General features: G+C 40.0%; 1 protein-coding gene across 1 annotated transcript in view; it reads right to left on the bottom strand.

Moving 5' to 3' along the window:
* Positions 1–13,480, bottom strand: part of ctdp1 (CTD (carboxy-terminal domain, RNA polymerase II, polypeptide A) phosphatase, subunit 1) — a 54,065-nt gene that overhangs the window by 20,736 nt on the left and 19,849 nt on the right. The window contains exon 12 of the mRNA XM_079571230.1: positions 9,697–9,899. Within this exon, the coding sequence (XP_079427356.1) occupies positions 9,697–9,899 (203 nt within the window). The remainder of the gene's footprint in view (positions 1–9,696; positions 9,900–13,480) is intronic.

The following is a 13,480-nucleotide window of genomic DNA, read 5'->3' as shown; positions in this document are numbered from 1 at the left end:
AATCTCTCCCTGCAAAATTTCCATAAAAATACATTACACACGAAGTGGAGCCAAAACTGCCCTCCAGAGCTGATTGTGAGCATATTAGCATTATTCAAGTTTGAAAGGGCTTTGAAGTTTTCATGGTGAGATATCCAATTATACAACTCATTATGCCTTGTGAATATACAGTTCTGATACAGTAAAAGCGCGCCCACAACGAAGCAAAGTTAATGTACTTTACCACACAAAACTGACTCAACCAAGACAGTGCGGTACATGGACCAAGCCTGTCCTTTTTCAGGGAACAGAAAAGCACTCAAGTCTAGTCCATTTTGTTTTCAAGTCGACAGTTCTGGCACTTTTATCGGTAGTATCAATCTTTGTCTTAGCAGGTCGTTTGAAGTTCGCAAAACTTCTCAGTTCAGATGAGACAGTATTGCGACTCAGATCCCCATGAAGTGGAACAAATCAAAGAGACTAAGTTAGACCGCCACTATCAGATAGTTGTGGGGAAGAAATTGGTCTTCATCAACTACAAAGAGAAGCCTGGGGAGGTTTTCTCTGATACTGGTATTGGTTTATGACATCAAAATGGTGCATAGCGTTTATGGGCGACCAGTGTTTTTTTCTACCTTTAAAATGATATGTTTTTGTAAGTTCGTGTTTTGTTTTGTTTCCTTTTGCGACCACAAACATTCACATTAATATAAAACACCATAATGTTGCTCCAGGACAGAGTTAAAAACAAAAAAAACGATCGATCATCTGATTTGATGAAACCACAGAAGCCCAAGTGCACTACAAGGAAAATTAATTATCTCTGCTGTAATGAGGCTGAGCTTGTGATGCTCCTGACAAACTGCCCAGTGTTACAAGCCCATTTACTGTAATTAATCTCAGGTGCCATGAGCTATAAGCTGAAGCCGTGGCACAACTTCCCCAGAAATGTAGTGACAGCAAACAGAGAGAGATGCAAGGGGTGAAAAATGAATCCTGGGAAACGGAGCTGCTGCCTGTGAGGAAATGGGTTTTGTAGTTTATGAACAGAAAACTGTGATAGTGCTTATTTGTGTGCGTTGCATTTGGGCAGGGGACATAGGCAGAAATGAAAATGCCTGAGTTTGCAAATTAAAAGAAAGAGACCATTAATAAAATGATTTCTATTCATCAAATGGAATTTATTGCTTTGTCTCAATACAAGTTTTAAGTTAAAGTACCCAAACTTATTTGAAATCAGCCTACAGTCTAAACAGCAGGCAGGACTCCGTTAGATAAACAGGTATGCATAATTTTTATAGTTTCTGAGAGTCCAGACCATTATTTCTCGTCTTTATTATTAATCAAAACTATAAAATTACCCACATTTTCAAATGCAGAATGAATCCAACTTAACAAGCTCTCATGCTGAACACGTTTCTCAACCAGCGGAATAATCATGTATTCATTCTATGCTGACGCTCCAGAGGCATCAATACAGTGTAAATTCATTCATGCGAATGTGCCCATTCAGCAGAAGCAGTACATGCAATTTCCATGCGTAATATAGTTTAAAAGCCAGAGGCTTCACATGCTCCACCTTGAGCTGAGCTACCTGTAGTTTCACACAAGTGACTGAAAAGGAATTAGCTAAGTATCTACTGCGATGTTGTGACATAACCGGTGACTCTCAGATCTATACACTGACCAGTTAAACACAAATAAAAGAGGCCACCGCCTTTGGCCAATAGAGGCCACAGAATCACTGGTCATCTGGTCAGGCTCTCTCACTAGAATCTAAAAGTTAGAATTCTTTAATTATGAACTCAGACCTGAATTTCAAGAGTAATATTAAATTACCATCTTAAAAAACATCACCAAGATAAAAAATACAGTGTCTATACCAGACTTGGAGAAACCAATTCATGCATTTGTCTCCAGAAGTTCAGACTCCTGCCATGGCCGCCTCACTGGCTTTTCTAAACGAGCTGTTACAGCTGCAGCAAATCCAGACCGATGCTGCGGGAGGCCTGACCAGAACCAGGAATAAACCACATTAGTCCAGTGCTCAGGTCTCTGTACTGGCGTCCCCTTGCTCAGTGAATAGACTTTAAAATAGCTCCGCTTGTCTGAAAGTCATTTCATAGTCGGGCAAAAAATAGAGCTTATGAACCACCTCGGGCACTGAGGATCTCATGAAGGGGTCGCTTGGCGGTTCCCAGAGTCATGACTAAACACGCTGGGGCTGCTTTCAAGTTCATGCAGCCATAAGTCTGGAACAGCCTCAACTCTGACTATGTTTAAGTCCAGGCTTAAAGCGTGGTTATTTACTGCTGCAGATGAGTTTAATTTCAACACATTTTTTATGAATGATTTTGTAGATTGATTTAAATGCTTTTTATTGTTTTTGTGTGTGTTTGGTGTTGCTGGGGGACATGTTGAGTTGTCGTTGACATGAAATGTGCTGTACAATTAATCTAGCCTTAATAATGTATCTTTGTGTTAATCACTAACAAATGCAGAATTACACAGCACTTTGAGTAAAAAAAATAAATAAATAAAAAATATCCCAGCTGAAGTGAAAAGTTGAATTTCAGTAAACTGTCAAGGACATCAAAGCTAAAATGGCTTTCGGATGCTTAAAAAAAAAGCTCTTTGTGCACTTTGGTGACTGTTACATAAAAGTAAATATGAGGTCAGGGCAGTTTTACCTTCAAGATGAAAGCTTGTTTTGAATCCATTTGCGCACAGGGACTCTGATAGAATAATGCAATATGAAAACTCAGAAATCTATGCTTCGTTCATTACAAATAAAGTCACATATCACATCCAGCGCTCAACTGAACAACCACCCAGCAACCAGAGGATCAGTGTTTCAAACCTAGAGAGTAGACAGATAGTAATACGTCCCACAGCCAGACAAATTCACCCACAAACTCGTAAAACCGCAATCGCTTAATACGCTATAATAAGAATAATAAAACCTTTGACATTTTCAAGTTGGAAAGAAAGATAAAATAGGGGTCATATCTGTCTACAATTGTTTAATGAGGAAATTATCCATGGCAAGATTTGAACTTTAAATTGTAGCACGAGGAAGGAAAGGAAAAACGGCTAATGCTGTCAGTGTTGGGGCATAAACCTAATTACCGGTGTGTAACAGCAGATCATGTGGGGTAATAAGTGTGATTGCTTACAGCGGTTTTCTCTTTTGTACGACAAACAACATTGGGCGTTAATGCTGTTGCTATAGGGACGTCAAAAAGACAAAGAAAAGACACCCAATTACTCCTGTATGAAGATTATGAATCATAATTCTGCTACTTGACCTTCTCCCAGTATGCCCTCCGTATTGGTTTAGAAGTACAGACTAAATATGGTGAAGTTATTTGTGATGCTTCCAAATTATGCAGCCAACTCCCAGAAAGTTGGTGTTTTAAGCGTAAAAATTAACACATTTCTTTTTAATAAAGCCCGGAACTTGGCACTTTACCCTCACTTTAAAATTGCATGTGTATTTCTGAAGCACTTTGAGATGTACTTGCGCATGAAAGGAGCTCAAGTCGAGTCAAATGTCTTGGGGGATTTAATTGAAGCGATGTTTACTCAGGACTGCTGTTGACTGATGAAGCTCTGATGGGGACGCTGACGACAAAAACATTCGAGTGCGTGGGAGAAAACGAATCATGTGCCAGCTGGGGTTTGATGTCACATCCTCCACCTTTGTTTGCAATGTTATCCCGGGACGCTTTGGGTTTATTGCTCTGCGTGTTCATTCATCTTCCGCGGTTTATTTACAGTACCTCGCAGACGCCACTTTGCAAACCTTAGGGAGCATTAATTGGACATATCAGGTGGTCATGATTTTCGTACTTCTAGCTAAGCAATGTTAAACCAAGAGGTAGAAGAGGCCTGGGAGTGCTGCGTTCAACCGTTGCTAGGCTATGACTGCTGTTCTTTGTAACACATAATAGAATATAGGGTACACATCTTCACAACACATGTCCAAGAGAGTACAGTGATGATGGTAATGGAAAGAGGAGAGGTTTGTCTGCTCTCAAAGGGGCCATGTAGACTGCTGATAAAATGTCTGCATTTTAAAAGGATGGCACTCGGTGGAACATATGAAGAAAAACTACTGACATTTTCAAAATTATATGTATAAAGACGGATTAGAAAGCATTACAGATTGATGAGCAGCAAAGCACTGGTTTGTCAGCACCGATAATCATCATTAAAAAAATAAAGGCACAAATAATTACACAATGTTTTTTTAATTACCATCTCAATCGTCACAGATAAGCAGATACGTTTTGGGAATGGAGCTGGCAGTCAGATCTTGATGAATGAATACAATTTATCGAAATGAGTGCGATATGACGTCAAATGGGGAACCTATGCAACAACTTGCAACGCGCGTCAAACTCAAAAACAGGTCAACGGAGATGGAGCACTTGTTGATTTTCACACTTTGCTGTCAACCTGACTGATAACGACTTTATGGATCATGTGTCTCCTCAATCACCCTGCTTTTGCGACACTACTGTAACGCGCACGCTCAAGCTGACGGGTTTGGAGTTTCACACTTTCATTTTCACTCGGAAATAAACGCACTCCTGAGACAAGAGGTGTGGGGAACCAGAGTGATAATGACGTGTTTGATGAAGAGGTGTTGTTCGGGAAATTCTAATCACAACAGAAGTTTTTTGTTAAACTGATAGTTGGAAATGTTGTAATCTAACACAGTCCCGCAATGATGAATGGAGCACAAAAAGAGAACTTTAGTTTAGCATTAAAAGGTGGTTTTGAAGCATTTTAGGCCAAATGTGACGAATACAGTAAACTTGAGCTACCGTATTTTCCGGACAATAAGTCGCACTTTTTTCAGTTCGGCTGGAGGTGCGACTTATACTTATACTCAGGTGCAACTTATATATAAAAATAAAAAGAATAACTAACATGTTTGTTACTTTCACACAGTCACTAGAGGGAACTCTTGGCTTGTGTATCAGTATCTGATAAGACTGCACACAATTGCCCGATAAGAGGCTACCCTTGTTGCAATGAATAAAACAAAAAAAGCTAATTGCTAACGTGCTTGAACAACGTTCTGCAGGGAGAGGCTTGTCAACAGTGCACCAGGGTGGCTGGTGCGTCTTATACTCTGGAACGAATTATATATGTCTTTTTCTTCTTCATTATGCATTTTTTTGGCTGGTGCGACTTATACTCGACTTATAGTCCGGGAAAATTCGGTATTCGGTTGACTATACACAACATCAACAAATCGCAGCAGGATGCAAACTTCACACATCAAGCTGATTTTTTTCCACAAATGACTACTATTATTGAAAGATACGGCACCACGAAGATCTGTAGACCTTGCAATGGCATCCATTTGAATAAAACACAAACAAAAAAATCTTCCTCTTCCTCCAAAACAAGGTGCCGTTTCTGCCCAAGAAATGGCTGTAAACCTGTTGATTATGAAGTCCTATGGCGATTATAGAGATTGTAGTAGGGATTGCAAGGCTGCTAGGTTTCTAAAGTGGATAGGGTGTAACAAAGCTAATTTGAATTTTGCCATTATCAAAACAAGTCTAGCAGATGCCGGCTAATCACAATGTGCTGAGGACATTAGCAGCAATGCTCAAGGCAAATATCGACTAAGCATAACTGGCATTAGGACAATGGCTGATTTGCACTGGAGGGATTCTGAGCTTACAGATGCCAATGGCCATCTTAAGGTTAAATCAAGTGAAGGTGTTTTTTGATTGGACAAGGTCAGTAAATACTTGCTGCTCCAGTCTTTATTGTAGGAGACAGTAACAGAGGGATTTTTCCCGAAGGTCCTTACTTTTTATTGTGGGCAGATGGAAACAAACAATAGAGAAAAAAAGAACACAGAAAATAAACGTTCAATATATTGCTCTTGGGAACACACATTAAACATCTGTTGCCGGATCTGCACAAAATAGTTTGCTGTCTTCAAGTACAGGAATATTAAAGTGTTGGCTGATGGCGGTTTTGAATTTGCAGCCAGGATGTTAACGTCAATGTTGGAGAGATGTAAATGAACATTGTAACTCAGGTTTATGGAAATACATTTTAAAATAAAGCACTGCTTATTGCGGATTGAACAACAATGTAAATAAGCACTAAAATGGTGCACATTAGGGCTGAACTATGTGGACAAAATTTCTTATCTCGATATTCATGCCAAATATGTCAATATCAATACGATACGATATAACTACGGGTTTGGTGAAAACCAAGCATTTTTCTGAAAAATTAAAACATCATAATACAAAAAAGTGCAATTTCATTGATGAGAATCTGTATCGTTTATATCTTGCTTATTCGATATGAATATCTTTCAGGCCTAGTGCACATATGGAAATAAACTAAAACAATGTCAGGAAAATCTGATCGTTCAGCCTCAGAGTAAAATAAAGAAGAAAAAAAAGAGAACTACACAATTGGAGAAGAATACAGGCCCAACAAAAGACTAGTCTGTTCACTGTAAAATGCGTAGCAAAGAGCATTAAGTGAATAATGGCATGGACTAAAGGGACACACAGTTTCTTAGCAACTGATGTATGCCTATGTTCTGCCAAATATAAGAAAGTGGTAACAAGGATGAGGACCAGCAAAATGGCAGTTATAAGAGAGTGCTGGAAGGAGAAAAGGTAGAGTGGAGGAAGAAATGCATTAGTACAGACTGAAAATGGAAGAGAACATGAGAAGACATTTCAACTTCCGCTGCGCACAGAAAAAACCTTTATCCATAACGGAAGGTGGATGAACATCTCTGAACATCATATTGTATTAGAAGTCCCATCTTATTCAGAGCCAAGAGATCAGTGTTTGCTTAATAAGGTCTAATCAGGTATGAACTTCAACTCTGAGTGCACCAGTATGTCAGATAGTTTTCCAAGTAGGGTTGTGACGATGATATCGTCCATCGTGATGGATGAGCACGTGATGCCACGCCCCTTCCTGTCAGAAACACGCACTGGTCTTCTGTAGGCCTTGTAAACCTACAAACTTTGCAGGGATTTCACTGTAAATTAAATCACAGATGTAACTAATATGCGCGCTAGCGTCAGTAGCCTGCCAGAAGCCGCGATGTGTTAGCTGTAATTATTAACGTAAAGACACAGCGCTGCTCTATTTCTGACGTGCGGAGTCTCTCTCTCTCTGCAGCTCAGAGTTTAACTGCGTGTGGTTTTGCTTTGCTTTGCTGCGTACGGAAACTTAAACCGTTTTAAAATGACGAGATGGCTCTCACATCGGAGCTAGATGAGCGCGCAGATAATTCTCACGAAGAACCGAGAGAGGAAAGAGAGAGGAGGGAGAAAGGCGCTGTGCAGGAGGTACGAGGTTACGAGCACACGGACCGGGCCGCGCGTGGAACTTCTATATATTGTCCCGTTCACACACTGTTTCTTAAACATTACGTTAAAACTGAGCAAATGCAAATAATAAGCTCCGATTTACATTTCCTATTAGTGTGATAAGAGCCTTGGAGTTCACGCTCTGAATAAGTCGTTCTCCTCTCAGACTTTACGCACGAGTTTTAACACATTTCTTTTGCAAAAGTCGGGTTCCGTGACTCTGTTCAAATCATGTTTAGTTTAGATCAATTTATCCTGCAATTTCACATTTTAACAGCATACATAGTAATATGCAGCATATATATAGGTTATGTAAATGTCTTTAAAAAAAATGCTTATAATGAGAAATGGACGATATCATTGTCCATCACGATGGTTCACTGTAAACATCGTCAACGGCCAATTAAGGGAACATCGCCCAACCCTATTTCCAAGTTCATGGTTTGTAAACCCATGTGTACGAATGCTTGCTACTATTGCTGCTGTGCAATCATCACTCTTGTTTTCTTATTTTGTACCTCCTGACCTGTGTTTACAACTATTTAGCTTTTGCAGGTGGTACATAGCAAAGTAATATAGGGACTATATCAAAGTTTGAATTCTAATTGGTTAATAATAACATGTATTGTGGGATACAACATTTAGACTGAATGCTCTTCACTACATCTCAGTGTTATTTTACCAAAAGGTTTTGATTTCAGCCGAAACTTTGGTTTAAGAAGGGTCTTATTTTTCTCCTAATGCCAGTCCGACAGCCTTGAGTGCAGATAATGAGTCAGTGGGCTCGAAAATAAGGTGTCCATTGGGCAGTGGTGTTTGTACAGAGAACCTGTAAGAGTCTAGGTGTGATGGCCTGCAGCACTCGATACTGACCTGACAGACGAGCAGAAGGTGAAGTGTGCCCCAAAAAGCCTTTGAAAACAGCTTTAGAAAGGGCTCCATTTGAGCGGATCTAATCCTTAAACTTACTTAACACACGCTTTACTGGAGACCACCATTTTTGAGTTTATAAACAAAAACTATTGTTAAAGAGGAAAACCAGCATTTTAGCAGTGCCTATTTTAGATCACAGCAGACTGTGCTCAAAAGGGTAATAAATGAGCAGAGGATGGACTAAAATAAATGTTTCTAGTTAGGGCTGGGCAATTCATTGAATTTTAATCTAATCACAATTTTAATAAAGTGTTTTAATTGGCCAACACTGTCACATTCTGGAAAAAAAATCGCCCTGAGGCTGCAGCGCCTGCCAGATCAAGCCCAGGGAATCACTCGGCCAAACAAACAGGAAGCACACACGGCAGCAAAAGGAGACGATCTGGTGAATATAGGTGTAAAATCAGCTACAACCTTGCGCTAACTCATCAATTGGCAAACCAGAAACACGCGAGGAGCCATCAGAGGATCAGGACACACGCACGGTGATGAAAGTTTACCTTTGAAGAGGAAAACTCGCTATTTTTGGACCAAGTATATTATCTTTTAGGCTGCAGTTTTCAGTCCAGCCGCCGTATCTGTTTACTTGCTTGTCTAGGAAAGGCCACATTTATTGTTTTTTATTATTAAAAAACAAAAAGTTGAATCGAAAATCAAGACCAATCAATATGGAGAAAATAATAGCCCTATTTCTAGTTAGTTTGTAACAAACAAGTTCCTGGCCGCAGTTAAATACAAATACTAGAATCAGAGCTTTACTTCCAAATCCAAAGTTAATCATACAAAACGTAGTGTGTACAAAGGGCTTTGAAACGTGGCAGTCTCACCATGAGGTTGAACTCAAGTCTGTCCTTTAGCAATAAGAGACTTTCTTCCATCAGAACTCGTCAACTGCCTGCTGCCTGTTTGGATTAGTCGCCATGGAAACGGACCAGACCGTCTGGCTGCAGCATAACACCACTGATGAAGTGCAGTGTGATGATGATAATGGGCTTCGGAATGAGTGAGGCCTGAAAACATGCTATACCTTTACAATTGCTTTGCTTTTAGCTTAGCTAAATATTCCAGGAATCAGGTTAATTCTGTCAAACAAAGCTCTGTTTGAAAATGTTAGAATTTAGTCAATATACTCTTTAGTAAAACCATTGAGAAAACAATGATCACTCCTAGAACCAAACACATCGTATTGGTAAAAGCAACTTAGCTTAAAACACACAAACATGGCTTTGGGCAACAGTGAAAAGCTGTAAACTCTTAAATACCAAGGGAGGGACCAGGGCTTGATGGTAAATGAGACAAGTCACTTAATGTAAACAAAAGATCCTCAAAACAAATGCCTCCAAAACTCTTCAATCCAGCATTCAACTAACCAGGATTGTTGGAATAAAGGGTTGATTGCGCGCCTCACCTTAGCAGGGCACTCTCACTGGCGGTGCTGGCTGGCGGCTGGCTCCTCCCCTCTGCACTGAGCGCCTGAGGTCCTGATGTGTGTGGAACGTCTGCTCTCCGTTGTGTCTCCTCTTCAACACACACTTCTTTATTTGTTGCTTTGTCTTTCCCTTGGCTCTCACTTTCATCATTGTCACTCTCCTCACCAAGAATATCGTCCACCTGTTGAACACAAAAATGAATGTTTTCTTTTTCAAACTCTTGAGTTTTGGCAAAGATTCAGATTACAATGATTACAATGCGAATCCCTTGGCCACTATTTAGAGTTTTTTTTTCATCACGTCTTACGAGTCAAACATACTCACTGAACACTATTTTTTCCATGACAAACTGCATAAATGATCTCTATTAACAAAATAATGAAATCTAGAGGAAGAACCTTAAGCCTGATCATCAAGGGCATGTATTTGCCTCCTCCCTCCTCCCACTACAGATACCAATTATGCATCTAATTATATTAGGGATATGATTCTCCCTCTCCCCTCTATAAATAAGTAGGTTACTTTGTACTGTACATGGTATTATATAATAATCATATCAACTAGGACTGTAACAGTAGTTGCCTTGCTGCTAATAAAATACATTATTAGGTCATATTAAGTTGTGGAATCGCTACATTATTATCGACTGTATATGAATGTAGTCCAAAATACTTTTCCTGTAGCAAAACCAGACCTCTTAACTCCCACCTGAACCGAGCACTTTCTCTCCAGTTTGGCTTTACCCAAATCTAAAAGCTTCATGAAAAAAGCTACAAAAAACGTGACGAAAACGAGGATGAAAAACGCAACAAAAACATGCCGGGAAAGCAACAACAACAATAAATGGCAACAAAAACACAACTAAAGCGGCAAAAGCACAAGTAAAAAAGATGAAAACATTTTTTTAAAAAGCCATAACGGCAACAAGAACAAGGATGAAAATGCAAAAAAAAAAGCGCCAAAAGCACAACTAAAAAGTGACAAAAGGCAAGAGAAAAACTTTTAAAAAAAATAACGAAAACAAGACAAAAACATGGCATAAACGCAGCGTCAACGCAACAAAAAGGTCACGATCAGTGTAGTAGGCCTTAGCTTTCAAATGAGGTGTTACCCTGACCTAGAGGCTGTGAGCTCCAGTCGAGAAGCCTTTGGATTTGGGTAAAGCTGAACTGGAGAAAATGTGCTCGGTTAAAGTTCCATTTGGTCTATACTTTGGTCTATGAGTTTTAGTTTATTTGATTTCAGATCCGACCAAGGCACAAAGTCACCTGATTGGTTCTGATTTGACTGACATATCATTCCTATTTTGACGAATAGTATCCTGAAGAAACGCGTCTCTTTCTCTGGGCCAAAGAAGAAGCAATCAGACCAATAAAAACTCAGGTGAGCAGCGCCACAAACAAATACGCGGTTAGTGGACAATAGCTCATTAGCAGCCTGCAGCGGGGGGGGGGGGAAAGTGGAAGTAATGGACGAGGACAGTCTCTTGGGGCAACTGCAGGGACCATTAGTGGCATCACGACCGCCTCATTATGGATTCTTTGTTCGTCAAACTGGCCGCATCATCGAAGGTGGAAGGTAGCAGCACTGTGGGCAAGCGACGGACACGGGGTCAGCGGAGAAAATTTCAATGAGAGTGACCTCCCCGCGTACAGACCAATTATACAGAGGACTTCAAAGAGAGAGACATTCTCGCCCATTTAGCTGGAGCACACGATTTAAGAAGTCTTCGAAAAACAAATTACTCCTCTCGTAAAAAAGCTCTGCCTCTCACATGTCGGTAGTGGCTTCCGGTCTCCTAATGATACAATAAATGTCCAGTTTAAAAGATGAAAGAAGGAACAAAATGTTTCTCAAAGTTTCTTTTTATAACCCACAGCGTTCAACGATTGCAACAGTAACTTACCACCTTCCAAAAAAGATTACACTTAGGATTGCAATGTTCTTATCTCGTCACACTCAGCACAGCGAGTTCTGAAATGTATCCTCTGCGCACCGGATAGAGCGGCTTTCATCTACTACCAAATACCAAACTACCAGCAGAGAAGAAAATGGATTGCCTGATCACTACACTTTAAAAACCAATCTACGCTTCCCCATGTCAGGGGAAGGCCTTCTGACCTCGGCAAAAAAGGAAGCATTAACAATCCCCCCCCAACAGCACACTAAACGTCCCACAGCGTCTTTTCTCTGCCCGTAATCAAAGGCCAAGCAAAAAGCCACACAGAGAAACTTTTCAGAGCACAGCACGACACCCCCTCAGAGCGGCGGGAGGGTCAGACTGCTGGGCTCTTTGCTCCAAACTGCAAAAGGCAACTGCAGATAAAACAGTCCAGAAGCACTGTATATTTTAGATTAAATTGTAAAAGCCGTATAAAAAAAAACAAAGAGTCAGGAACCGCATCAATGTTTTATAATATTGTGATGAATAAGCCTTCTTGAATTCAATGTATTATTTAAACTACTGACAAGAAGTTATGGTTTGCTGATATAATTGAAGCTAACAATTCCAAACTTCAAACCCCAAAATTAATCCCTTGTTAGAGGGAAAACATGAGAGGTAAGCCTATAAAGCAGACGTTGCTCTTTTGTTACTGCTTTTAGCCACATATTCTCAGTGGAGTTCCCTCAACATTTTGCGATAAAGCCCTCTTGTACATTTTACATGCCTCCAGCAAGACCTCTCACTCAGCAGAAAAGTTCCACTTTAAAAAATCGATTGTGTTTGTACATCTCTGAGATGAATTTATAAAACACTCCAATACTAACTTCAGTAACTAATATTTCTGATATTTAGATACATGTTCTTGAGGTGTGGAAGAGTTCAAACCTCTTCCTCCTTGAAAAGTACAGAACACCGGGGAATAAGCACTTCCTCAATTCCCACCACGGCTGGATTACAGCATCACAGTTCCCTTATGGCTTACTCTGGGAGCGGTGAATCAGAGGTGCTAATAGGGAGCACTTCTGATTGAGTTGCATTTATTGACAGGTCACTCTGCATGGGCGGAGGGCACAAAATGGCTTTGCATTTAGAAAGACGTTCCCACCTGAAGCCGAATAGGGAGGCAAACGAAACTAGGTGGGAAATTATGCAAAGAACAAAGAAAATCAAGCAAGAATTCTGCAATATTCTTTTCTTGGTCACATCGAAGACTGTTTTCTTGAGAAGCAGAAAGGTACGATAAAGGTGTTTGAGCCTGAGCGAACTCCTACATGAAGGGAGAATACAGACGATTTTCAAAAAGCTTTAAAGCAGCTGCTCTCCTGTGTGGTGTGAGCGAGATGTGCGGAGTTGAAGCTGGAGGTTAGTCGAGGGTGGTTACATAAACCTGAACTGAACACGTTTTGTTGGAACAGAGAGACGGGAGAAATACTTCAGGAGCATTCATTCACTTCACATCTTTAGTGTTTCGCAGTCAATGATGCGCTGGCTTGGAAAAGAAAACATTTGATGAAGATGATCTTTTAAACATGCAGAGACATTTTCTATGCTCAGTTAAAAAAAAGTGTGAAGAGCACAGGAAGTATAAACAGTAGCTCACTAAAGACTATTAACTTACCACGAATAAAAAATGATGGCTTATATGGAAAATATGGTACAAGAAGTAGCTAGTAGTAGTAGTTTGGTTTTGCCTAAATTTTAATGATATCAAAAGTCAAAAACTCATCACATTCTACTAATCATACTAATCATCACATTTGTCAACAATACTTATTTTTTTTTCAGGGTTGTGCAATTCATCACATTTCTCACATTTT

The sequence above is a fragment of the Gobius niger genome (assembly GCF_951799975.1).
Source record: "Gobius niger genome assembly, chromosome: 14".
NCBI classification, from domain to species: domain Eukaryota; kingdom Metazoa; phylum Chordata; class Actinopteri; order Gobiiformes; family Gobiidae; genus Gobius; species Gobius niger.
Note: the sequence above shows the minus strand (reverse complement) of the source record. Positions and strands in the feature narration are given on the sequence as shown.